Here is a 27,200-nt window from a genome sequence, read left to right as displayed (position 1 = left end):
AGCCTGCTCCACGAGTCCCAAGCCAAGCGGGTGCTGTGCTTCACCCATGCACGCGCCTGCCTGCTTGCCTGCCCGCTTGCCTGCCTGCCTGCCGCCGCCCTCCGCCGCGGGCCAAGGCCCCGGGCCCCGGGCGGGTGGCAGAGGCCGCGCAAACGGACCCTGGCAACGCGCTCTGGCGCCAGCCCCGGCGTTCTCCAATCCCGGGACTCTTGCAGGCTGCTCCCGGCTTGGCTGCACGCCCGCCTCCGCTTCCATCCTGAACCGCGCCGCAAGGCACCTCGCAGGTCCGCACCACACCACGCTGGGCTGCTCCCTGGGAAGTGGGGACAGCGAGCTTGGAGCATCAGGGCGCTTGTGCCTTCTGGGCCCGCCTGGCTGCCTTCTTGGCCTCTCTTCCGCAGCCCTAGGGCGAGCGCAGCCAGCCACCAGGCCGTTCCCTCCCGTCTCCCCCAACTGGTGCAAACCCACCCGAGAGTCCCCAACACCCCCAGACAACATCACCAGCCCGAATCCGCTACCCTAGCTGGGCCTCCTGAAATGCCAGGGTCCCTGGGGATGAGGGCTCGAGGGAGGGAAGATATCCAGGACCCAGGGAGCCCAGGCCTGTGGCGGATGCGAGTCAGTTTCACCCTGTCCCTCCGGCCCGCTCCTGGGTTCTTGTATACACCCACCCAGCCCCCACCCTCCAGGCCCCCGGCGCCAGCCTCCTGTTCCGCCCACACCGCACCCCCACCTCGGAGCAGGTGCGGGTTTGGGTGGTGTGTCAGGAAAGGTGCAAAGCTGGGCTGGGCTTCCAGTCACTGCAGTGGGATTTGGCCGGGTTCCGGGAGTGGGGAGCGTGCCCCTTTGAAATGCCCTGGGGTGTGGGCGCATGGGGTGGCGGGGGGCGAGTCGGGTCGGGGCCAGCCAGGCAGGGCCGCCTTGCTGGCCCGGGGAGGGCCTGAGGGAGCAGTGGCTGGGGTTTTTTTAGGCCCCAGCAGCGCAGCTCCCTGGGGAGACAGGTTAGCAGGCAGGGAGGGGGGAGGGGCGGCGGGCGCCAAAGGAGAGGTGATGCGGGGCGCCAACTCACAAAGCGACACCGGCTGAGCCACCCAGGTACCCCGAGGATGCTACTTTTCTGTTTGTTTGGAAAATGAGGATTTCACCCGGTTTTTGTGTCTGGAGCGTGTTAATGTGTCGTCCGCTAATTCTTTCCCTGTTTTCCCTCTGAAATACCTGCTGTAGGCCGTGGCCCAGAAGGAAGACATGTAAGACAGGATCACTACCCTTGAGAAGCGCTGCCTCAGGGCACAGCACAAAGCCACCTCTCTGCACAACCTCAAAGATAAACTTGAAAACGAGTTCCCAAAGAAGGACTCTCTTCATCGACAGGTCATTGGTTTCGTTCAACATCATTCCACTTTTATTAATTACAAGTCAAGTTAAGGACCAAGTGTCAATGTCAAGGTTTTAGGATCTTAGAATCTTGTGTTGACCAGCGGGGTTACTTCAACTTCCAGGGTTTAATTCTTTCGAATTTTATGAAGCATGTTATGAGGCTCCCCTCCTTGATTCCTTCTTTGTCTTGTCTTACATGCACGTTACTCTGTTGCCTGTTAGCCCTGTTTCCAAAGGAGCAGGGAGTGGCCGGGAATGTGTCGGCAGCTGGCCATTTTGGTTAGTACCTGAGATCGGGGGGAATGGCAGGGGCAGAAGCACAGTCTGGCGTGAGGATGTGAGACCCTGTGTTTTGGGAAGCCGCACGTCTCTTCCTTGGTTGTCTCAGGTCATCCGGCATTGAACAGGAAAACCACATCCAGCTTCTTGGAAACAGAGTGAGCTTTGTCTGGTGTGTTTGTCAAATGTGTCAGTCGACCCAAAATGATAATGAAAGTGGTATACTAGGAAGCCATTAAAATGACATGGAGGAATGCTGTTTGAGAGCACGTAACATATTCCAAAGCATGAGTGTAAAGGGCAGATCACGAAATACTATGTGTACAGCATGTGATTTATTTTGGAGGGTTTTAAAGCATGATACGCGGTCTGTATATACACACAGAGCTATATGCACACAGAAGGTGGAAGAAGTCTGTGGGAACAAACGTTAACCTTGCAAAAACCTCACCTTGTACATGATTTTTAAAATGACTTTATAGGGGCACCTGGGTGGCGCAGTCGGTTAAGCGTCTGACTTCAGCCAGGTCACGATCTCGCGGTCTGTGAGTTCGAGCCCCGCGTCGGGCTCTGGGCTGATGGCTCAGAGCCTGGAGCCTGTTTCCGATTCTGTGTCTCCCTCTCTCTCTGACCCTCCCCGGTTCATGCTCTGTCTCTCTCTGTCCCAAAAATAAATAAACGTTGAAAAAAATTTTTAAATGACTTTATATATTTTTAATGCTTATTTATTTTTGAGATAGGGAGCCAGAGTGAGAGAGAGAGAGTGAGCGAGCATGAGCAGTGGAGGGCCAGGGAGGGAGAGAGGGAGACACAGAATCCAAAGCAGGCTCCAGGCTCTGAGCTGTCAGCACAGAGCATGAGGCGGGGTTGACCCCATGAGCTATGAGATCATGACCTGAGCCAAAGGTGGACGCTTAACCGACTGAGCCACCTCGGCTTCCCTACAAGTCCTTTAACAAAAAATCTCGTGTCTAACTTTTCCACGTTGAAGTTTTCCACGTTTTTGGTCAAGAGGGAGAGTGTTTTTGTTGAATAATGGTACACTTCCAAAAAGAACTCAACTGGCATCAGGCATGCTCTCAGAAGCTCTGTGCTGGCTGATGTGCCCACCTCAGAATGTCCTATGTAGCGAGCCCTTGGACCGCAGTATAAATATGTTTACGAAGGGTTAGGACCTCACCCTTCTCTCCTTTACTGGTCAGGAAGAACGAGCAAGCTCCTCCAGAAGATGGGTTTTCTTTAATGTGTGGGAACTTTGTCTTTGGAAAGACTTCTTTGAAGATACTGTAGAAGAGCAAAGAGTTTGGCAAGACATGTTTTGCGTAGTGAAAGGAGGACCAAGGCAGTGGGTGACTCCTTGCAGAAAGGAAAGGTTTACTCTGAAGCACCTACCAAACTGTTGGCTTCGGTCAGAACTAACAGCAGATCTCTGCATTCAGATTTTGTTTCACTTTATTAAAAATGGAAACGGAGAGAAGACTTGCTACACTTTGATGCTTTGCCTTCATTTCCTAGACTGTGGATCAAAACCGCCAGTTGCAAGAGCGCCTGGAGGTGGCGGAGCGGAGGCTGCAGCAGACCCCGAGGAAGGCCAAGTCGCTGCCCGAGGTGGAAGCCGAGCCGGCCCAGAGGGTGGCCACCCTCTGCAAGGTGGGGCCCCCGTTTCCTTCTGGGTCCCATGGTGGGAATGTCATTTTCATGGCGGTCCGTTCTTGTATCTCATTTCTCACCGGTAACGTCGGCGTGCCAAAGTCCGCGAACCAGCTGAGATCTGTTTTCGGTGCTACTTTGTCTGAGATTGGAATGCTTTTCAAACGGCAGGCATCATCCCCAGTTTTGTTCCCTCCGGTTTTGTCTGACGTGTGCTGTTTGCCGTTGGCTGCATCTAAGACTCACTGCTTTTCAGACTTAAGTCAGCGACTCAAAGCTCAAGATAGTAGCCTTGGGCAAGAGAAGGACAGGGGTGCCTGGCCGGCTCAGTCAGTGGAGCTTGGGACTCTTGATCTCAGGGTCATGAGTCTGAGCTCCCCGTTGGGTGTAGAGCTTACCGAAGGAAAAAAAAAACAAAGAAAGCATAGAATTTTTCCGAGAAATGAGAATATCCTATCCTCTTTTAAACACAATCGTTTTTATTTAAAAAATTCTTAAATGTTCATTTATTTGACACAGACAGAGAGGGCGAGCATGGGCACATACATGAGCAGGGGAGGGGCAGAAAGAAGGAGATAGAATGCCAAGTAGGCTCCATGCTATCAGTACAGAGCCTGACCCAGGGCTCGAACGCCCAAACCTTGAGTTCATGACCTGAGCTGAAGCCAAGAGTCAGAACCCGACTGACTGAGCCACCCAGACACCCCTTTAAGAAATAAATCTTTAAGGAATTCACTCGGAGGTTCCACAAATAGAGTCGAGGAACGTGCCAGACACAGTCCCTGCCCTCCCAGCTCTCACAGCCCTCACCACCCACAGAGGAAGGCAGCAGTTGAAGAGGTAGTTTCCAGACATGATGTAGTCTGTGCTGGGATCGAGTGATGCACACAGGACGAGGGAGCACATGACTGGGCAGCCAGTCCATCCTTCCGGAACCTGGGCTGAGGGAACCTGTAGCAGGGAGCCTGTCGGTGCTTCTGTGTCACCGGTTCCAGTGCAGTGAGGGTCCCAGTGGGAAGGGGGGTGGGTTCGTCACGGGATAATGGCCCTCAAGGCTGCCATCAAGTCGGGCAGGCGGCATTGGGCGCCCACAGGCCCAGGCTCCAACAGAGCCTCTCCTCCTTTGTGATCTGCATGCCAAGTCTCCGATTCTTTTCTCGCCTGTCCTGTCTCCTGTCCCTGGTCAGCCGTGTAGCCCGACCCTTTGTCTTTGGACACTGTGCTGTTGAGAAAGCTAAGTTGTTGGAAGTAACTTCCCAGCTTAGGAAGGCAGCACGCCTGTTTGCTCTTTCCCCTTGCTGCTTCCTCCTGTCCGTGCTGAGTGGACAGGCGTGTCTCCCAGGGGACGAGGCACCGTCCAAGGATCCAGAACCCGGGGTGGGGACGAGACCGTTGCCTACCCCCGGTCACCAGCAAGGAAGCCCACTGTTTCCCACTGGCACGCATGAGGCCTGTAGGGACTGTGAGCAGGCAGAAGGCCGCTCACAGCATGTCGTTCGTAGGCACAGCGTGTGTTGTGAGGCAGCCAGCTCTTCTAACCCCGCTGTCGCCCACAGGCTGAGCAGAGGCGTGGCAACATGGAAGAAAGGCTGCACCAGATGGAGGCCCAGCTGGAGGAAAAGAACCAAGAACTGCAGCGGGTACGTGTCCGGGCGGAGCAGCCGCGCACCTGGCAGTGATTGAGGATGAGGCGCAGGCTGGGGGTGTGGGGGTAGGGAGTGGTCCCTTGTTTCCCACTTCTCCCCACGTGGACGCCAGGCCCCTTCTCGATCCCATCAGGGGTACAGTGCACTCTTGTGCAAGTTGGACGTTAGTGAACACTCCTAGCCTGTGGACAATGTTCTCTGGACGCTGGGGCCCCGTAGGCAGTGCCGCCTAGGGGTGGAGGCACCCGCACAGCCCACCGTGCCCACCAGCTCTTTAGCAGCTACTCACGGTTGACGCGGGACCTCGTGGGTGTCCCTTGGCCAAAGCGGAGGTACTGGCCTGGGGTAGGGCAGCCTAGAGGAGGGGTCTCCTTCCTTAGGACATGACACTGAGGTCCTGAAATCAGGTCACGGGCCTGACCTTGGTCCCCACATCCTGAATTTCTACTTGAGATGTAAAGGCACAGGTCGGGGTAGATGTTCCTAAGAAGAGGAATAGCGTCATCGAGCCTTGACGAAAGGGAGGCCCTTGTCCCTTGAATCCCCTGAGATTTTTCCCTGCGGGAGCTGGTCGGACGTCAACATGAAACACCCAGGAGACAGAGCAGGGAGCAGCCTCCCCAACTTGGGACGTCCATCCAAGGCCATCAGGTTTTGTTTTCACCAGAAAACTCAAAACACTCACCCTTAACTTACACCAGAAACTCGTGTGCTTGGCCCTCAGGGTCAGAGCATAAAACATGAGTTTCCGCGGAGTGAAGCTTCTGATGCTAGCGTGACGGCTCGGGTTGGCCGACCCCAGCCCGCCATGACACATGCACACAAGCGAGCACAACCAGACGCTAGCCTCTTGGGCCGAGAATTCGACCTCACCTACTTAGAGAAGCACTTCATTGCCTTTAGGACTGTATGGTAGTTTGGAGGGACAGGTGTTGAGATAAGGATTCTATTATAACTGAGACAATTGCAAGGACACTTTTAAGCTGCTTTGCTTGAAAAATACTTGGGTGCTGATCCCTTCTTGTGGGGTGGCCAGGGTCTTTTCCAAGTGATGGCCGTTGCTGCGTGTGAGGTGTGGTGGTCGTGCTTTCTGTTGCCTGCTCCCAAGGAAAGAGGTGCCAGCAGGTGTGGCTTAGAGATGAGGAAGCCCGAGGCTGGAGGGACTGTCCATTGCCTAGCCTGCGGGTGTGTCCTGAGGGCTCTTCCTCCTCCCTGGGCCCCCCGACTGCAGGGCACATGTGTACTCCGTCCCCCACGGCCCTGCGCCCGGCAGGAGCCCCTGAATCCTGCCGGCCTGTCCTCGCCGCTTCTGTTTTGGGTTAATTCAGGATATGCGGTAGAAACAAGTTTTTAAACCATACGATTGAGGAGAGTTCTATAAAACACAGCCCCGTGAACTTTGCGGTTACGTTCGGAAATTACTTGAGGTAAATACAAGTTTCCATTACAAAACGTTCAGGAGATGTGTGAATTTCACGAAAAACAGGTGAAAGTCTTTCTCACCACTGAATCTTTCCCAAAGGGGATTTTTTTTTTTATCTTTGGGTTTTGTCAATGGATTCATTTCTTTCCCCCTGAGGCCAGATCCGAGCTTCTGTGTCCGCCCCGGAATATTCCTCCTCCCGTGAGTAGATCAGCTGATCCCCTTAAGAATATGCTCTTTCCTGCATGTACATCTGCCTCCTGAGCCCATCTGAGAGCTAATAATGAGGACATTCGTGAGGGCCCATGCGTGTTTTGTTTCCCAGAAACAAAGGGACCTGCTAAGTGATGACCCCTGGGAAGCAGGTTCCTGCGTTTCTGTGCCCCGCTAGGTCGGTGCTGGCAGTGACGCACAAGCACGCCAAAGAGTGCCGTGGGAAGGGGCAGCCGAGGAAGGCGTGCGTGTGGGTCACACCGCTGGTCATTCGCACGCCTGAGCCGGTGTTCGCACTTTGGCTTGAAGCCTGCGTCTTCTCTTTCAGGTAAGGCAGAGAGAAAAACTAAAGGAAGAGACTAATCAACATCTGTCCAGCACTATTGACAAGCTCCTGTATGAATCGGACAAGCGACTTCAGCGTCATCTAAAAGAGAGAATGGCTGCTGCGGAAGATAAGGTAGGACATGAGAGACAGCGGCTGAGTGCCCCCGTCCTCACAGAGGAGACGCTCACGTTGTGATCCTGAGGAGCAGCGTGGAGCAGAGGCTAACAGCCACTGCAGAAAGTAGAAATGATTCTTTCACGCGGAAAAACTGCAGGCTGTTACCCACTGCCTACGTTAAGTTCCCAGTGTCCTGTCCCTGCCCGACGTATGTGTGCGGGAAGGTGCGTCTCACTGTCTAGAAGAGGAGTATGGTCTGGGGAGGGCCCGAGAGTGAGTATTTTAGGCTTTTCCTAACTGAGACGTAAGGAGTAAGCTAGCTTCATGCTAATCAAAGATGGGCACAGAAACAGCCATAGGCAGTATATAACTAAGGGGAGGGGCCGTGTGCCGATAACCCTTTGTTGAGAGGACCCGGCGGTGGCTGGATGTGGTCGGCAGGCCCTTGTTTGCCACCCCTGTGCTGGAACCTTCAGCCTGGTTCTTGTCTGGGGAGCTAATTTCTACCTCTTTGTCCAGAACGAGCGGTAGGAGTGCGCAGTTCTGTCAGGCATTTAACCAGCTGAAAAAAGAGTTTCTCCTGTTCCATGTCCTGCCTTCCCTCTTTTCATCTGGGTTGCAAAGAGTCGAAGCCTGGACTCTCACACCATCATAACGGATACACTTGAGGTGTAACGGGAGGGAAGCAGTATCATACCATCTCTGTGAGAGAAGCTCTGGTGGGGACAGTTGGATGCGGACCTGATACTACCGGTTCTGGTGACACCTGTGTCCCTGTAGATGAGCCCAGAATCTTCCCTAAGATTGGCACTTGGAGACACCAGTGAGCAATGCTAATTCCACGACACACTTGTTTTGGGTAAAACCCATTATGAGGTGCGTTATTATACCCCACGTGAGGTTCTACCTTGATCACTGGGGCCAGCCTTTCGGTAGAAAGTTGTATGTGAGATTGGAAGTATATGTACGAAACTTAGGTCAGGTTTCCCAAGTGACTGAGGCATCACAGACCCTAAAAGCTAGTACCAACCAGTGTACCTGCTGCAAGTGAACTTAGGAACTTGTCATACTTACAGTCAGACAGTGATCCGTGAAGAAATTGTACATGGACAAAGTATGAGTAAAGGCTGTTACTGCAGTTTCACAGACAGCATTTCACTCTGTGGTCATGTGACCCGGTTCGTTGGTAGGGCCATCCGCTCCATGCCTTGTCTGTGGTGCTGCGTTATGGTAAAGAGAAACGTCGGCATGCTCTAGCATGTGGAACGTTTGAAAGAATCAACACTAAAGGACTGTGTGTACCTTTCTCAGAAGACTCTGTTAGGAGAAGTTGGCAATCTGAAAAAACAGTTATAAGAAACGCAACGTGAGAAGGTATTTCCATCTCTCAATCATTCAGTGATCGGTTGAGACTGGAAAGGAGCAGGTGACCTCTGGGGCTCACACTTCCTCCAAGGCGAGCCACCACTGTGCTTTCGAGCGGCCCCACGCTCGCAAGTCTGGATGGCACGCATGTGGCGGAGTTGGAGCCGAGCAGCCTATGGGGTTCAGATTTCTGAGTCCCTTCGGGGGTTCGCTCGAAAGCGAAAATGTTCACGTAAACCTTTCGTTGAGTGCAGCGTAGCCCAGCAGGAAGGTAACAGGTGACACGGGTGTCATCCCAAGGGTTCTCGAGGCTGCGTTTGAAAAGGTCAAACAGGGACGCCTGGGTGGCACAGTCGCTTAAGCGTCCGACTTCAGCCAGGTCACGATCTCGCAGTCTGTGAGTTCGAGCCCCACGTCGGGCTCTGGGCTGATGGCTCAGAGCCTGGAGCCTGTTTCCGATTCTGTGTCTCCCTCTCTCTCTGCTCCCCCCCATTCATGCTCTGTCTTTCTCTGTCCCAAAAATAAATTAAAAAAAAAAAAAACGTTGCAATGGTCAAACAGACGGGTGATGTTTAGTTTTCATGCAGCCTGATGCAAGCAACATGTTATTGTATCATGTAAATAGTGTAGACATGAAGGAGCTACTCTACAATGTTTTTCCACATTCAGTCCTTGCAACCCACGGGGCATCTCACAGTTCCATCCCCTGTGGTTGGGACCAGCCCCATTTTGGGCGCTCAGTTAGCCACGTGCGGCGGTGTCTCCGGCCTGGGACGGCACTGCCTACGGGCTAGTTGTGTGACCGAAGCTCCTCGTCGGTTTGCTCCCTGGTGCTGCGTGTGCAGACGTGAGGCTGGGCTGCAGAGGGTCCACGACGGACCACGTGCCTATTGCACAGAAGGGCTATTCCCCCACCGCCCAGAAAGTCCTGCTCCTCTCTACATAATTAGGAAGAAGTCCTAGTGGCTCGGTGTTTCTCCTCTGTAACCTTGCTATGCCTGAGACCTAACTGTTCAGTAGGGTTTAGGACGTTCACTTGGTGATCAGGGTGTTTCCTGGAGGACTCTTGGAGAGAATGGTCTTGGGGTTTGTAACTGCTGAATTTACCCATCGTGGTTATGATGGTCAGCATTTCAGCACACTTGATGCTAGTAGTGTTTTCCATTTGTTCTTGTTTTCTAATGAACCTACAGTGTTGTATCAGTTTCAAGTAGACAGCATACGGTTTCAACAATTGCACACGTGACTCTTTGCTCGTCACCATCACTGTGGTCACCGTGTGTCACCATACAGAGTCCTTAGGGTATCACAGACTGTATTCCCTGTACTGTGCTTTTCATCCCCGAGACGGCCTTATTTGATATCTGGATGCTGATGCCTCGTAATCAACATCATCTCTTTTGCCCACCGCCCCTACTCTCCTCTCCTCTGGCCACTACCAGTTTGTGCTCTGTGTTGAACGGACTCCTGATGCAAAGACTAGTTAACCTTGCTTGCAGTGAGCGTCGTTGTCATTTGCTGCTTTGCAGGATCACCTTCTACGGAACTTCGAAGCACTGAGGGCCGTATTAAAGCGGGCAAGAGTGAGAGGCTCTTCGCTTCACCACGGGTATGACACTTCCCAGTTCACACATCTGTTTGAGATGCGGCTGGGGGTGGCTTCCCTCTGTCACCAGTATGACCTGAACCAGCTCATGGTTCCAAAGTAGAACCGTGGGTGTGCTATGGTATGACCCGAACCGGATCAGAGTTACACACAATAACCCTGAGTGTGTTGTAGTCTGACGCGATCCATTTTCCAGGGACCGGCTAACTGATGATGGGGCGGGGCTGGGGGGGACACTGCCCTTCACCGTGCCTAACATGAACCACCTCACAAACACCTATGTTGGCACCTGCTGTGTATCTTCCAGAGGAATCCTCTGGCCGAATGGGCAGAGTGACTGGATGTAGCTCAGGGAGCCGGTAGCTTAGTAGTTGGCAAGCGGAAGAAGTACAACCTCATTCCAGAGGTTAGGTTTGGAATCTCAGGAGACTGGGAGGCATGACAGAGCTCACAGCCATGGGAGGAGGAGTGGAAGTTAGGGCAAGTTCTGTTCGTGTTTGGGTGGGTTTCTTTGCGGCCTCCCTCCACCGAGTGTGGCAGTGATGGTGTGGGGCTAGGAGGGGTCCAGCGTGCCAGGTTCGGCCCAGCATCCCTGGAAGCTATGGTCCCTTCCGCAACGCCAGTGGGGTCACCATGGGAGTGCACACGTGGCCATGGTTGTGAAGGTCACCTTGACATTGGTGGGGTTAGCGCAGTGCTCGCAGTTTCTTATATGTTTGAAAAGACTGGAGAATGACATGTAATCGCTGTAACTCTGTTGGGACGTTGGTGAGTCGCCTGTGAGGGAGTGGGTCAGCCGGCTTGTGAGCTGCGTCCTGCAGACAGTAATTGTCAGCGAGGTATTAAAAGGTTTGCTTGCTTCTTTGTAGGAAATGGGTACCATGTGAGAGTCATTCTGGTGTGACAGTGCCTCGAGTAGCTGACTGGGCCCCCTTAGGTGCAGGAAGGAGGCTCCTGCTCCAACGGCAGGCCCACTCAGGCCTCACTGGGGTCTGTGCGGCTGCCGTCGGGGGCTCTCGGGAGAGTCGAGGGTGTGCTGTGGCTGCCCTTGTTGAGCCTGCTTGTAGGAGAGAGAAGTCAGTGCAGGTAGAGTCACAAGCGGCCCTCCCTGTCCACGGAACTACTGGTGGCACAGCGAATGTGTGTCCGGAGAGAGAAGCACCCAGGAAGATCCAGGCACAGAGCAGCCTCTTGGTTGGCTGACGGAGATCCTCGCCAGCAAGACACCAGTGTGCTGAGTGTCACCATTCCAGGGCTTGAAGACGGGTATGTGTGAGGAGGCCAAGGGAGCAAACAGTGGATGTGGTGCAGGCCACTCGAGTGCATGTTGGAGTTCTCAAGGGAAGGGGCTGTGCAGGCCCCTGGAGGGTGGCACCCTGGGGCAGTTGCCATAAGAGGGACGTCCACGCCCGTCACCCGCCTGAGGTGAGCTGGCCAAGGAGAAGGATAGAGAGGATCGCAGTGCTCCCGTGGTTGCGGAGGCATTGGCCGCGGTCACAGGTGGCCTTGTGGTCAGAAGACCCCGGGCAGGAGACCGGCTGAGGAACAGGGTCTGTTTGAAGCCGTCTCCCAAAGTGCTCTCTCGTCTGGTGGCAGAAGAGAGGCTGCTGGGAGCTGTGTCGCCGTGAGCGGCCAGAGGCCGTGGGGACGAGACTGGGAAGGCGGCAGGCAGGCTGGACAGCTGAGCCCTCCTGGCACGACCTCATAGCCACGTCTTCTGTTTGTGTCGTCCTCTAGCAAGATGACATGGTCTGGGTTGCAGATGAAAAGAAAGGTGTCAGACCCACTTCCACACGCAGGCGGGGCAGATGGGAGAGAGCTCTGGGATAGGACTGGGTGCAGGGTGGTGGGGTCGGGAGCCAGGGAGCCTGAGATAGGGTGTCAGAGTCAGGGGACACACGTGAACCTCGGAGGAGCCATGAACCATGCCAGGTCCCATGCGGGGTGGCGTGTGTGGCTCTCCCCGATTGGCGATGTGTCATGGCCGCACAGCGGTGAAGCTAGACCACCTGAGCTCAGGTGAGCAGTTGTTCTGGGAATGGGGGGACCAGAGGAGGGGAAGGTGGTTGTGGCCAGCGGGCAGTCCCGACTTGGCTGTCTTAGAAGCAATCAGTACCCTGAGGCAGCACGTGTCAATGACGTTTCTTGAAAGGCTGCAGAGAAGAGCTTGAAGCACCACAGAGGAGACGCCCTTTCGTGGTGGCTCTGTCTCCAGGCCACAAGGGGTGACGCCAGGGGCCCCCTCTCTAGTTGATGTGAATCAGATGGGCGTGTTCTGTCTCCCGAGACCATAAGGATTGGTGAAATGGAAGGCAGCCTCTCTTCTTTTCCAGAGAGCAAGGAGCCACTGGACTCCCGTGCAGGGTTCAAGTGTGGAGGGTGAGCCCGTGGCTGAGGCCGGGCACGTGGGCTGGCCGGTGCTCCTTCACAGCTGCTGCCCAGAGCTTCGTGCCCAGAGCCTTTGCTGAGGGGAGCAGCTGACAGCCCAATTAAGTGACTCCACCCTAGGGGCTCGGGGCTCCATGGAACTTTTCTGGAGACTTCTGTGGCCAAGGGGGACATTTGTCTGTTAGTCTAACTGCACAGAGGCCAGAGACGCTTTTGCCTTGGAAACACCGGGCGCATTGCCACCTCCTGTGTACGGGAGCTGCGAGGTGTGGTTCCCGAGGATCCTGCTGCGACTGCCCCTGGGGCGCCCGATAGTGGCTGGTGGAGGAAAACCTGGGGTCACCTGGCATCACAGCAAGGGCCTTGGCACACGTGGGCCGATGGCAGGTGAAGGCCAGAGGGACGTATAGGAGTGCTTTCCGGTCAGTTGGGCAAGAGGTGGTGCAGACACGCAGGACGACAGCTTGACTGGGGGCAGGCGCTGCTCCACCTCGGGGACGTCTGGGCCGCGGGGATGCGTTTCACCTGCTGGGCCCGGGAGACCCTGTCTCCACAGGGCCCGGCTAGCGGGCTTGCACTGGAGCCAGGGGCAAAGACGCCTTCCTTGGAGACCTTTTTCTCTGACCTCATTTTCCCAATGGATGGGTTCTGGCCTGGCTGACAAAGTCCACTTTTCTTTAGATAACAACCTTGGTGTGTGTGTGCGTGTTTGTTTGATTGTTTTCCTCCGTATTTCAGGCGGACGCACGTCGGCAGCATCCCAGCTTCCAGGTTCCGTCTGGCGGACAGCCCCACGGATGCCAGCAGCAGCAGCAGCAGCAGCACGGTGTTGCGGCGCCACCGGAAAGGCCGTGTGGCCCGTCTGCGACATGAGCCTTCCAAGGCAAGGACCTCCATCCTCTGGGGGCTCTCGTGGGACCCACCTGCCTGCTCCAATGTCACCTGCCTTTTCCTCTGTCTGTGAGGCTCTTCTGGAACTAAAGGACTGATAGGATGCTTTCTCTTTTCCCCTTCCCCCATTCTTCTTTTGCTGCCTTAGAATTTACTTTTGAGAGCTTTTGTTCTTTCTTTGTATAAAGTAGCAATGTGGATTCACATAGGACCTTGTGTTAAGCACAGCACAATGCAAATTAGTAAGGGTTTGAAACGCTAATGAAGGTTAAATGAACATGTGTATTCATCCTTAAACAACAAAGAATTCACCTTTGGAGTTTAAGTACTTTTGTCCTTTGTCTCTTCAGCCGCGTATATTTTTATATATTTGTGTAAGTTTTGAGCACCTGTAGTCATGGAACAAGTTTGGTGCAGATATCGTCCCAGAGCTAGGGTGCAGCATGACTGAAAAACCCAGATGAGGGGCGCCGGGTGGCTCAGTCGGTCAAGCGTCCGACTGCTGATTTCTGCTCATGTCACGATCTCTGGGTTTGTGAGATCGAGACCCGGAGCCCCGCAGCCCCGCATGGGGCTCTGCGCTGACCGCGCCAGGAGCCTGCTTGGGATTCTCTCTCTCTCCCTCTCTCTGCTCCTCCCCCACTTGAAATAAAACAAAGAAAACAATAAATAGATAAAAAGTCAGAGGAGAGGCCTGCACCCCTATGTGTGCACAGTGTAGTGAGGGGAGACCAGCAGCGAATGGGAAGTAAAAGGTGATATGTGTGTTAGTTATCTATTTCTGTTTGACAGATGATTGACAAGTCCCTAGATGGGCACCTGTGGATAGCCCCAGAGTGCAAGGGTGGCTCTCTGGGCACTGCCCAGTGTGGCAGTGGAGAGAGAGAGACAGAACTGGCAGAGACCAAGCGGTGAGCTTGGTCTCAGTGAGCCAGGTGCTCAGGGAAAGGGAGCCCGGTGGCCTGGTCGTGCTGGGTGGGGCCAGGCAAGGTGGAGGCCGAGGACCACGGTGGTCTGGTCCAGGAGCCCTTGCGCTAAAGCCCACTCGCCAGAGTTCCAGAGTCTGTTTAGACACGGTAGGGGCAGCTTTCTGGAGGACTTGAACTCTGGTTGGGAGCAGAGACGCAGTGCTAGCTGGAAGGAGACACAGGGTAAAAGTTCTGTGGTTTGTGTTTTGTCATTTTGCTGTTTTGCCCTGGAGCGTCTGTGGTCACTCGTGGCTGGCTCGTGTTGTTTCTCCTGTATCTTCATTTGTCATTAGAGAGTGGGGTTTTGCCCCAATAGGCATAAATTGTCGTTAGCGTATCACTGTATAGTACAGGTGGATACGGGTATGATCCAGATAATAATTTGTAAACGAAGTGTTTCTTCAAAAGAGATAAGGCACTGAGCATAGACGAACGGAAGCTCGATACAGACAGCACGCTTTGCGGTGCCGACACTCGTGTTCAGGACTCCAAATCTCACGGGCTTACTGAGCACAAGTACTGCCTTCTACACTGAAACTCAGGACTCCTACAACGTGAAGCCGGCACCTGCCCCTGAGCCCGTTTTTATCAGGTACCTGCCCAGGACACCCTCCTGTAACCAGCACAGTGATTTGTGAGAGGTTGTCAATCAAATTCTAGGTCAGGATTTCACATTCACGTCCAGCAGGGCATTAACAGAGTGGGTTTGTTTGGTGTTATCCAAGGTGTTGCGGGAACTTCGGCATCCCCTAGGGTGATACTGTAAAAGTGTAACTTGGTTTTCAACAAGGAGAACAGTTACAGGAAAGTTTCGAATAGGCACCTGTTAGATGTCTCTGTTCTACAAGATGCCATGTTTTAATAAGTCGTGTATGTTGTAATGGAGTTTTCCATCCCTGAGTGATAATTGGTAGTGTCTCTGGTAAATGTCGAATAACCTATTACATTCAGATGTGTGGTGGAACAAAGTGCTGCTTCCAGGCGTGGTTGTTTCTAAATCTTCTCTCGATTATATCCGTCCTGTTGTTCTCTTTAAAATATGTTCGCCTCGTTTGGTCTTGGAAATTGTAGCTTCCAAGTGTGCAGTAAATCTGATTTCTCTTCCTTTCTTTGCATGCCTCTGTCAGCCTAGTGATGTAAGGAAGCATCGGAGAAAGCGAAAGTGTTTCGTAGTGCAACCTAGCTGTGTTTGTGTGTGGTGTGGGGGAGAGTGCCCGTCTCTTCACAGTGAGCACCACAGCTGGGTAAGGACGAGCGGCTGGCGTGTGCGGGGAAGTACAGGAGCCACTGGGAGCTCGAGCGCGGCGTGCGGTTTCCACGGTACCTGCGACGGCCACCAGAGCTCACCGTTGTCTCGCGTTTGTGTCTTGCTCGCTGCGCTGCGTACTTAGTTCCATGAGACATAGAAGTTTCTAGGAAGAGAAATTACTGAAGCAGAGGCATAGAGTTTCGATTTCGAGATCACCACTTTTGACAGCCGTAGCCAGCAGCATTCAGAGAGCTCTTAGGGTTCGCCACCTGGTGTGTGCAGTGGTTTAGGATCCTGTGACCTGGCCCTCACAGACATCCCCGCGAGCCACAGCTTGTGTGGTTAGCCCATTTCCAGATGTGCAACCAGAGCCTGAGAGCCTGGGTCCTGTGCATGAGGACACTTTGCAGGGCAAACACTGGCCACAACACCACTCTGCCACGTACCCCACCTTTGCTCGGGCGCCCTTCTCCCATTTACAGTGCCCTTGCTGGGACAGGCCACCTCCTGTGTCCAGAGGACAATGATGTGGGTGTGCCCATTCTCACGGGGAAGTGCCGTGCCTCGGGACGGAACCCTCGACCAGAGAGTCCGTCTCATAACTGGGATGCCTTGCTCCCTGGACCGGACCCCCATCCCAGACCTTCCCAGCCATGCGCTGACAGGGCCGTGCCTCTGATACAGAGCTGGGCGGCAGCTGGGGGAGCCCCTCCACTGCACAGACGGTGTGTCCGTTCAGTTGAATTCTTGCGTTCAAGTGCCAGTTCGGTCCCTGGTTGTTTTGTGACCGGGGTGTATTCATCACCGTCTTTTTTTCCTGCTTTGGTCTCCTGGTAAGGGAGGACAGCGAAAGGCTCATGGCCCTGGGGGTGTCCACACCCTGCCCCTCGGTGCACGGTCCTCAGAGATCAGGAGCTCACATTGGCGCCGGGGCACAGAACATGCCCTGCATTCTGCTGGCTCGTGCTGCCTTTTCTTCTGTAGCAGGACTTTCTCAAGGAACAGAGGGTCGTGTGATGAACACCCAGGCAGGACGGCCTGCTCCCGCAGCTCACTGATGGTTACTTGGAGGGCTCTTTGGAGGTTTTGGGGGATGAAGTCTAGGTGTACGGGCAGTGGGTGTCAGGTCCATGCAGACAGGGCCAGCATGGGCGTTGCACTTCCCAGCCTGGCGGGAGCCTCCCGTTTTGGTTGAGACTGAAATGGCCCATAGGCACAAGTCTGGCAGGACCCAGTGCTGGGCGGGGGCCTGTGTGTGGACTGCGCTGTGACACAGGGGAGGGTGTGCTCCCGGAACCCTCCGTCTCTGCTCACCTCATAGCCTGGTCGCTAGTGTGGCTCCCTGTCCTGTTCCCTTTTGGGTTTGTTTTCTCCATATCCTTGCTTCCACCTGGGTATGAAACCTACTTGTGTTGAGCCAGTCTGACCCTGTTTGGTTTTATGTGGATAATTTGTAGCCTGTTAAGGTAGCCTTTTGTTGTCTGATGATTGTCAGGAAATCAGGAGAGGAGGCAGGTGTTTTGGAGCGGTTGGTTAAGCTTGTGTCTTCCCTGAGCTCAGCTCCACTTGGTGCTGACCGCCATGGGTGTCCCGAGCCCCATGCAGCTTCGGAGGCCCTGGTACAAACCCAGTTGGCTGTGCCTGTGTCACCAGTCCTACACGTGTGTCTCGTGAGATCCGGCCCTGCCTCACCACCAGGACCTGTCAAGGGTCGTAACGCTGGCGGGTCCATGGCCCCACGGTCCTTTCCAGGGCCCACAGCCACATAGCCGCAGACCCACAGCCTGTCACACAAGGAAAAATGGAGTCTGAAGGGGTTCATTTGTCGTGACGGCAGCCAAGGGACGCTGTGTCTCCACCGTGTCGAGCAGACTGTCTGTAAGCTGCAGATGAGTCCATCAGTTTGTAACATCAACCGAAATGTCCCCGAGAAGCAGAAGTCAGACCCGAGTGTGGGGTCAGGGGGTTGGGTGCCTTGTCACTTTACACACGTCCCCGTAGATTCCAGCCTTGCATCGCCACCAGAGGTGACAGTGGATTAGGCCACAAGCTCGCTCCACTTCCCCCAAACAAAGAGCTTTGGACAATCGTGCATGGGAGGGCTCCGTGCTCACCAGGGTTTGCCCTGAATGGCGTCAGGAAACAAACACCTTCCTTCTCAGCTGGCCGTGGTGTATGGTGACATGGTTTGGGTCTCCGCCTCTACCTTCTGTGGCCGGGCTCCTGGTGGTGGGAGGTCCTGGGGAGGGTACACCCCTCGGTGCAGATGGGCTGGGGGTCTCAGTGGGCCCACTGCCCGGACGCGAATCCACCCTTTCGCCTGGCGTTAGGCCGATCCTAGGAAGTCGTTTTGGACGCTGCACAAAGCACAGCTCATAGCTTTTCAAATGAGTTGCTGGCTGTGATTTCAGGGCTGTGTGCTCCTCTGTCTGGGTGCACGGTGAACTCATGTCACTCTCCTCTCCACCCCACAGTTGCTGCCTTTGGAGGAAGAGTCACAAGATAGCACGGCAAGGACACGATGTGTACCGTCAGCTCCTTCTTCCCAGAGGTCCCTGAGCTTGGACAGGCTGCAGCAAGGGGCACTGCACAAGGCCAGCCACGAGGACATCAGGGACGCCACAAAGTAAGGGGCACAGGCATCGTAGGCGACATGCCTGTGCGCTGGTTTTCAGCTCTGAGAAACCTTTGATCTCTACATGGGGGAGAAAGGGTCGGAACAGCGATTCCAAAGAGAGGCCAATGAACCGAGTTTACGTGCACGTCATTCTTGGGATACCTGCCTGGGTGCCCTGGGTGTGGCCAGCAGAGCAAAAGGCAGGGGGAAAAGACCAGAGTCTTGTGATGCTGGTGGCTGTAGGGCAGCCTCGTTTGCTCAGATCCTACGCACCAGCCGTCCTGAGACCTCCCTTTTCCTCCCGGTGGATCCTGGGTGACATGCTCCCTAGGGCTCCTCCCCTGGGCCACACTGTGCCCTGTGGGGCTGTCAGGAGCCATGCTCTCTTCCCCCCACCCCCACCAGGCAGCTCCAGCAGCCTCTCTGTTCCTCGCACCACGTCCTGGGGTGGCTCAGGTGTGCATGTCCTCCGTGCTCCCGGGTCACGGCCAGGGTGGGGTGCCGAGCGTTCTCAACCCAAGGTGCTTGGACTCCAGATATACTTGGGAGGGAGAGAGTGTCAGCTCCCAGGGCGCAGCCCTCCCTAGAAGCTGGGGGATTGTGCTTCTAATCACGTGGGGCGGTGTGTCGTGTGACGAGCACGCGTGGAAGATGCTCTCCTGTGCGTCCCCCAGATCCCCAGGCTCTCGGGATGGCCCCTTGAGCAGCCTCAGCAAAACTAGCAATAGCCAGGACTCACTGAACAACGCCCCCAAGAAGAAGGGCATCACAAAATCCATCCGCTGGTTGCTCACCAGAAGACAAAAGGTCCACCCCAGCCACGCTAGCGACGAGCCTGCCTGACCAGGTTGGTGTCCCCTGCGTGTTTCCAGCGTGTGGGTGGTCTTACTGGCCTCATTCCTCTAGATCCGTGGTCTCTCTGCCTGCAGACCCCTCCCCGTGTCGGGAGACCTCACGTGGCTGTGGACACCCCCCACCTCCCATTTCATCACTCTGCTTCCCCACAGCCACTGGGTTGGAGCCACTGAATTGAAAACCCTTCCCAAGGTGCCCTGGGACTCAGCAAATTGGGCGGACAAGCTGAAAAACACCAAAAACTTTAAAAAATAAGCATTGTGTTTCTTGTCACCTTGCTGAGCACTTTTCAGCTGTACCTGTTTTTAAAGCAGTAGCTGTTCGTTTGTTCAATAGACTCTATAGCTGCAAAGCAGTATTATGTCCTCCACGGACATAAAAAGGCCTCCAGGGCCTTTTGCTCCTGGAACCATGCTGGGAAAATTCGGTCCCTTAGATGTTGCCGGTGTGTTTACTTCCACATCCTTATACTTTCTGTAATGAAAACATTAAGATTCGTGAAAGTGCCCTCTGGCTCTCACACCCACTGCTCCCAGAAATGTGTATGTCTTGTAAGTCCAGAGGTCACAAAATTGGCCAAAACATTTCACTGTGTTTCCTACGTTTCTTTTGTCATCTTCGGGAGGTACGGTTTAAGTACTTGGTCATATGAGGACAGCGTTTATTGAGTCGTTTGCCCCAGCATTTGATTCAGTTTCACAGAGTGTGTGTAGGTGACTTTCTCCGGGGCTGAGATGTTCAAATCGCTGACTTGGCTTCTGGGTTACCATAGGTATAACGCAGTGTCTGAGAGTGGATCATACCGTGGTCTCTGTGGACATGCATGGCCAGTCCCAGAAACATACGGTTGACCCTTGAACAGCCAGGGTTTGAAGATCAGGTCCACTTGTATGCAAGTTATGTGTTTCCATGCAGTAGAGTATTGTAAACGTATTTTCCCCTCTTTATGGTTTTCTTAATCACATTTACCTTGTTTTATGAAGGAATACAGCATATACACGTCACTTATAAAATATGTGTTAACCGACTGTTTCTGGTAAGGCTTCTGGGTACAGTGGGCTATGAGGAGTGAAGTTCTCAGGGAGGTGGCGGTGAGGTAGAGCCCCATAAGGCTCCACGAAAGGTGCCTAGTGTTGACAATGTCCGCCTCAGGAGAATGAGTCTCAGAGTTCTTACAGAGTTCTTACAGAGTTCTTACAGAGAAATGTAATAACGATCTGTAAGTGTTTTAAGCGTGTCCATGTGTTTGAACAACTGTTATTTTACCTAGTGAAAGACCTTGGAAATGAACTGGGTATATGTGTTTCCTGTACTGTGTACTTCATTTTAAATCTCTTCACAGTTGACAGAAGCAGTCTTTCACCAGAAGTAACTAGTGAATCATCTGGTGATTTTTCGATGTCTCCTAAAGGAGATGCAATATTTATTACTTTGCATGAAAGTGAGGTGTCCCGTCACAGTCTCTTCATATGCTGGGGAGTCTTTTCAGGTTTCTCTGATTTTCAACTGAGTCCACAAAGCGGGCTTTGCGATTAGAACTGAGACGTTTGTGTTGAAGTGACAAGGTGCCCAGGCTCGGGGCCAACAGTGTTGTCTGACGGGAGGAAGGTTTTCCAGAACACCCGGAGTGTGGAGCTGAAGCATAGGCTTGGGGCACAGAGCGGAGATCCTTGTCCTGCATCACAGGGTGTGGATGTGATGGAGAGAGCTTTCGGCAGCCACCGTGGCCATGGGTGTTTACTGTCGGCCGAGGTGCTGGTTTGGAGGAAGGACCCGGTGATTCGCTGGGTCCTATCGATTGGCCTTAAAGAGGAGGCCAACAATCGCGTAGACGGTGGAGTTAACGGCACGTTGATGGCCTTAGACGGGACCTTCGATGTCACCGCCCTGGCGCTTCTGGTGCAGATCCCGACCCAGAACACACAGGCGACACCGGGCCGTCTGCACCCGCCCACTGCTCTCCTGCTGGAGACCCCGCAACCTGTATTGGAGCAAGGCAGCGCGTAGCTTCACCGCACAGCTAGTCCTCTCTCCCCAAACCCGGTCTGTTTTGCGCGGCACGGAGTCCTCGGTGCTGCCTCCTCCTGCCTGAGCTCTGCCTGTCCCTTCCCCTCACAGGCTCGTGAGACTGGCGTGCGTTTAGCTCTTATGTGGAGAGAGAAACACTCTTGCTTCGTGTGCCACGTGGAAGTTTCATGGCTTCTGTTCCTGATTTCCCTGTGGAATTCTGTTTGACTCATGGGCTCAGTGGAGAATCAGGAATCTTTTGATCCTTCTACAGAACACTGTACACCTTTGGGAATGCCCTCAGTGTCCCCACTGCAAACCCCCCTCCACGGCACCCTTGTCTAATTTCCCGGAGAGCATGGACCCCTCTCCCCAAAGGCCCATTCCTGTGGGCTTCCTGGGGGGCTCAGATGATTCGGCGCTCGACCCTTGCTTTCGGCTCAGGTCATGATCTCCTAGTTGGTGGCGTCGAGCCCCAAGTCGGGCTCCGTGCCGACAACTTGGAGTCTGCTTGGGATTCTCTCTCTCCATCTCTCTCTGCCCCTCCCCTGCTCATGCTGTCTCTCTGCCTCTCAAAGATAAGTAAATCAAGCCCATTAATGGACTCCACATTAACATCTCTGATTGAAAATACACTATTAGGATTCAATGGGTATTGTTTTGAGTTTGAAGTCTTGGTTTCGACGCTATTGCAATATGTTGTCATCCTTTAGATTGACATAACTTTTGGGGTGTTGGCTCGTGACTTCAGCCTCGTACTATCTTGGAATGGGAGCTGAACCACCTTTTGGTCATGGGGACTGACCAAAGGGTTTTTGAAATAAGTTTTCAGCCTAATGATCTCTAAATTTGCGTTAACTGTTAAGTATTATATTTGGGGATGCCTGGCTGGCTGAGTCAGAGGACAGCGTGACTCATAATCTCTGGGTTGTGACTTTGAGCCCTGTGTTGGGGGTAGAGAGTTCCTAAAAGTAAAATAAAAAAAAAAAAAACAAAACAGGAACGTAGATTATTATGTTTGTAGGAATCATGTACCAGACTACTCTTCCAAATGCGGAGATAATTTTACCTTACAAGTTAAGCTTAGCTCTTAATTTATTAGCAAATGAGCTTCGGGGCGCCTGTGTGGCTCAGCTGGTTAAGTGACTTTCGCTCAGGTCATGATCACACTGCTTGTGAGTCTGAGGCCAGCATTGGGCTGGCTGCTGTCTGCGTGGAGCCTGCTTTGGGTCCCCTGTCACCCTTTCTATCTGCCCCTATCTCACTCACACACAATCGTTCTCTCTCTCTCTCTCTCTCTCTCCCTCTCTCTCTGAAAATCTAACAAACAGTGGTGCCTGGTAGCTCAATCATTTAAGCATCTGAGTCTTGCTTTCAGCGCAGGTCATGATCTCACACTTCGTGAGTTTGGGCCTCCCGTTGGGCTCAGCGGTGACAATGGGGATTCTGCTTGGGATTCTCTCTCTCCCTAGCCCTCTGCCCTTCCACAACTCATACTGTTTGTGTCTCTTTCAAAACTAAATAAATGTCCCTGCAAAAACGTAAAAAACACCCAAACCAATGAGCTATTGAGAAACCAATATTTTAACAGAGGTGAGGAGTTTGGTTTCTTTCCTTTTGGTATTTGACTTTTGATAGTCTTGAGAAATATTTTTCACATCATAACATATTGACGGCAGCCTGGCAATAGAGCCTGTAAGTTGCGTTTGGGGGCGCCTGGAGGTCTCTCTGCAGTCCAGGGCCCTGTGCTCTGGGGGAAGGTTACAGTCGTTTCTTTAAAAAGACACGAAGTGTTGATTTCTCCTTATACAACACCAGGACTGATTTACTCCCACACCACTACTTAAGACTGTCTTCGTTGCCATAAGAACACTCGAGTGTGACGAGAATAGGACACGTGAAAGGGTGCGGTGGGACTGTCCTAGCGTGTAGCACTGTCCACAGCTTAGACTGTTTTGAAAACAAAAAGGTAGTATCTTCTATAGCAGGAAGGTGATTTCACAAAGACAGTGCGGCAGGTCCAGTCAGCCCAGGACTGTCCTGACTTGTGCCCGGTCAGGGTCCTGGCACAAATATGGCCCTGCCTCCCTTTACCACCTGGGGCGGCCGTCTGGGCAGGGGGTCCCCAATGGCTGTCAGGAATGGGGGTAAACAGCTGTAAACAAACTTGCAGAGTGAGGTCATTCTAAAGGGCTGGTAACCTTACTATATATTTTTGGTTTTCATTTCACAATGTGTCCTGTAATTTCCCAGGATGATGATAGAAGCTTCAGGAGGGCACCTTCTTAGAGATAGCAATGTAGATCAAGACACTGTTGACTTACCTGCTGGGTCAGCAGAGACTCTCCCTGCAGGCTTCTGGGTCACTTCCTCTCTGTCCTCTATGCAGCCAGAGAAGATGCTGCTGGTCTGTATGTGACGTGCTGCTCTTCCCCAGCCTCTTGGCGGAGGTATGGGAGGCTCTTGGGTTGGAATGTGAACACTGGTGGAGAATGGCCGACTTAATATGTAACAAGGCGTTCAGATGCTATGACATGCTCAGGCTCAAATGATCTAAGGTTACTCCTCACTTCTGCTTATCAAAGGTTCACAGTGAAAGAGAGTTTTTTAACTTTTCTATCTGATGGAATATTAGCGTATTCTCTCAACTACTACAACTAGGCATCCTGGGTGTCCTCAGAGCGTTGGACCAGCCTCAGAGCGACACTTGCAGAGCTACGTATGTGATGGGCAGCCCTGGCCCCTCTTTCACAAGATGGCAGATGGACACGGCGAAAGTGTTTTCATGGCCTCTACTGCCCCATTGCTATTTGAGAGTGAACTCCCGGGGACTCCCCCGGCTGCTTGCGGGTGGAGAGAACCCCACTCAGAAGTGCCCCGGGAGCCCTCAGTGGTTGCTGCTGTGGTTTAGAATGTGTGTGGCTGTATTTGTGCCGTCATGTGCTATTTCAAGACTAACCGCATGCTGCATTTGCACGCTGCCCCTTGTGTTGCTTGGAGCAGGCATAGTATCTGCACCACAGAGGCTGGATTCAGCCAGTCATGTCTTAATCCTGCTGATGCCTCCTGTTGGTGAGTAGAGGGCACCGTCCATGCAGGCCACAGTCGGACACCCTGTGTCCTGTCTGCGCAATGTCCATGTGAGCCAGGACAGCCGCAGCAGGCTCACTTAGGGACTTCAGAAATACACAGACACGCAGACGCACATAGACAGACTCACACACACATACACGCACACGCACACACACACACATGCACACACACACATACACACACACACACATGAGCTTCTCTACACCTGCTAAGAGGATTCTGGTGTTTGTGTGCTTACACTTAAGAGGTTGGTGTGTTCTCAGTTTTTCCGGAGAAAACTGTATTTCCACTCTTTTCGTAAAAAAAGAAGTTTGGCTTCAGTGTCTGCTAATGTCTTTTGTGGTAGGGAGGCAGGATTGCTGTCAGAGCAGTAGGAGATTTTCCAGGTCTGAGCTGACCTTCCCGGTCGTTCGGGAGCAAGTGGCACTGGCCTTTGCCTGGTCTGGTGGAGCTCCTAGGTCAGCAGGCCCTGGCTGGCTTGTTTTACGCACACCTTCTTGAATGAACCAGGCCCAAGAGGATTCTAGTCCTCACGTGAGTGACGCTGGTGGCCTCTCATTTGAAAGATTAGCTTTTAAAAGCGGAATCACATTGCCCTCTGAGTGGCTGAGTTTGAACTTGGAGATTTGGGTGTGGACCCCGGAGCCCAGCCCTCTTCTTCCTGTTCTGAGGGCCTCGGGGGGTGGGCTTTGTTCTCCTCTCATTCTGTTTTCCTGTCTCAGCCACAGTGTTTGATTGTTGGGAGCTCCTGGCTGAAGGCCAGGTGGAGCCTATGACACTTGAACTTAGGGTAGTGAGTTTGAGCCCCATTTTGGAGTGGAGATTACTTAAAATCCTGAAGAAAAAAAAAGAATAGTTGATTGATTCCTTCATCTTGTTTTTTTTTTTAATTTGGTAACTTTCAGTCTTAAGCCAGTATGAACTCAATCGAATAATTCTCATTGGTAATGCAAAATGCTTCATATGTTCTCTAGATTCTCAAATCTCTTCAGCCAGGAAGGTCTTTGGGGAGGGGGGGCACGTGCTAGGCCCCACCTGGGGCCCTGGAAGGTGCTTTTCGGGCTGATGTCTTAAGACTGATTCTTTCCTTTATCTTGCAGTTTGCCCACACTGCTTCTACCGATGGTCTTGCAGCACGCAGAGCCCAGCAGTGACTACATTTGAAACTTCAACCAGATCTTTCATCTGTTAATCCTTGTTATATGGACCCTGAGATATTTTATGACAGTATTTAATTACTGAAAAATTCGTGAATAGGATCGAGAAACTCATTTAGCATTTAATGTTTCGCACATTTCTGTAAATTTGTCACTCCCTATAGATAGTTCGTTACTTTCATATATATCCGGGCTATAAATATCCTTTGGAATCAATTGATGTTGTTATATCTCAGTTTAGTCTTTCAAGTGTATGTACTCTCATGGTTGTATGTATAAATCCTATGACAAATACAGGGCTTTTATAACCTGTGCACGTATTGTAATTATCATTGTTTAATTGTTTGTTAAGAAACCCTGACAGAGAAAAGGATTTTACCACGTTTGCAAAATCACCGTGACACAGCCTGCATTATCCTTTACGAATGTCCCTTAGCTCTACACCCATGGTTTTGATATAATCAGAGTTAATTTGCAGCAATTGTCATTGTATTTTAATGACTCACCTTAACTACACTTTTTCTAGCAAGAAATGCTTTCTTCTGCAGTGTGAACAGATTAAAAATATCTGGTGTTAACTATCAGCTAAAGAAACTTGGAGTGGAAAGCTGATGGAAACACTGTGAAAATCTCCCAGGCCGGTATGCTGTTTCTGAGCCTGGTCCCTGGGGGCCTGGGCAGTTTGCCTGGAGTGACCCGCACAACCTGGGAGCTGAGGCCCCAGAAAGCCTGGGTGGGGCAACCTGGCCACCTCTTCCCCAAAACCCTGCCCGCCCCCTTCTCCCCCCCAACCCGAACCTTAGACCCCTGGCAGCAGAACTCTCAGAGGACCAATCAGGGTGCACTGGTCTCCCACCTCGGGCCAGGGTGCTGGGTGCTCAGCACAGAGCAAGATGCAAGATCCTGGAAACAATGTAGTGCAACTCTAATAAAGGCCTTATTGTTCTTACGGAAATCAGCTGTTTAGATTTGTTTGTAAACAAGTTTAAGGAGTGGACCTCATTCTCCATTTGTAGATTTTATTTAATTTTTTTATGTTGCTTTATTATTGAAAGAGAGAGAGAGAGACAGAGCATGAGCATGGATGCTGCAGAGACAGGAGAAGACAGAGAATCCGAAGCAGGCTCCAGGCTCCGAGCTGTCTGTCAGCACGGGGCCCGACGTGGGGCTCGAACTCACGAACTGTGAGATCATGACCTGAGCTGAAGTCGGACGCTTAAGTGACTGAGCCACCCAGGCGCCCCATCTCCATGTGTAGATTTTGAGGAGACAGCCATTTCAGGTTATACAAGTAGCCAACGTAACTTATAATTTTGAGGTGGCATATAAAAAAGCCACCCAGGAATGTGCTCAGATTATGGTGCCTTATTTCTTATGCAGCTGGTACAGAGATAGAAACGACATGTCTCTTTACATTGGACGTTTGACAGTTTCCCTGTGTCTTTCCATTAATATTTTGTGAACTTCCTGATTGTATGACAGAGTAGGCACCGTCTACTTTGAACTATTTTTATCACGGAATTATTTGCTGGCTTTCAAGGCAGTAGTGGAGCGTTTCCCACTGCCAATAAAGACTAGTGAGAATAAGCTGCCATTGACTTGAGAAGTGGCTGCCGTGGATTTCTCTGGTGCACGGGGCCATGAAGGCACTTGTGCCACGTGGAAGTAGTAGTGTGGAAACCAGCTGATAGAATACCACAGCTGGAAGTGGAAGTTCAGGACAGGAGTGTCCTCCACAGGAGGGCCAAGTGCCCAGACCCTAGGGTAGCGGCCCCGGAATCAGTGCAGCTGGGGGCCCAGGCAATAGGCCAACAGGGCAGGGCGACTCTTCCACGGTCAGGGCCAGCTGAGGCTGTTCTTCCTCCAGGACCCCAGGAGACTGGAGTGTGTGCGTGTGCGCATGTGTGTACAGGCGCGTGCTTTCCACCCAGTCTCCACTCCTCTTCCATCCTGTGTGTGGGCTTTCCTGTC

General features: G+C 52.8%; 1 protein-coding gene across 1 annotated transcript in view; it reads left to right on the top strand.

Moving 5' to 3' along the window:
• Positions 1–25,258, top strand: part of LOC125147570 (liprin-alpha-1-like) — a 50,464-nt gene extending 25,206 nt beyond the window's left edge. Inside the window, exons 2-9 of the mRNA XM_047824662.1 lie at positions 3,172–3,337; positions 4,872–5,017; positions 6,917–7,048; positions 9,928–10,007; positions 13,131–13,275; positions 17,975–18,126; positions 18,792–18,964; positions 25,173–25,258. Of these exons, the coding sequence (XP_047680618.1) occupies positions 3,172–3,337; positions 4,872–5,017; positions 6,917–7,048; positions 9,928–10,007; positions 13,131–13,275; positions 17,975–18,126; positions 18,792–18,960 (990 nt within the window). The 3' untranslated portion in view covers positions 18,961–18,964; positions 25,173–25,258. The remainder of the gene's footprint in view (positions 1–3,171; positions 3,338–4,871; positions 5,018–6,916; positions 7,049–9,927; positions 10,008–13,130; positions 13,276–17,974; positions 18,127–18,791; positions 18,965–25,172) is intronic.
• The last annotated feature ends 1,942 nt before the right edge of the window (positions 25,259–27,200 follow it).

This window comes from Prionailurus viverrinus, chromosome D2, assembly GCF_022837055.1.
Source record: "Prionailurus viverrinus isolate Anna chromosome D2, UM_Priviv_1.0, whole genome shotgun sequence".
Lineage (NCBI taxonomy): Eukaryota > Metazoa > Chordata > Mammalia > Carnivora > Felidae > Prionailurus > Prionailurus viverrinus.
Note: the sequence above shows the minus strand (reverse complement) of the source record. Positions and strands in the feature narration are given on the sequence as shown.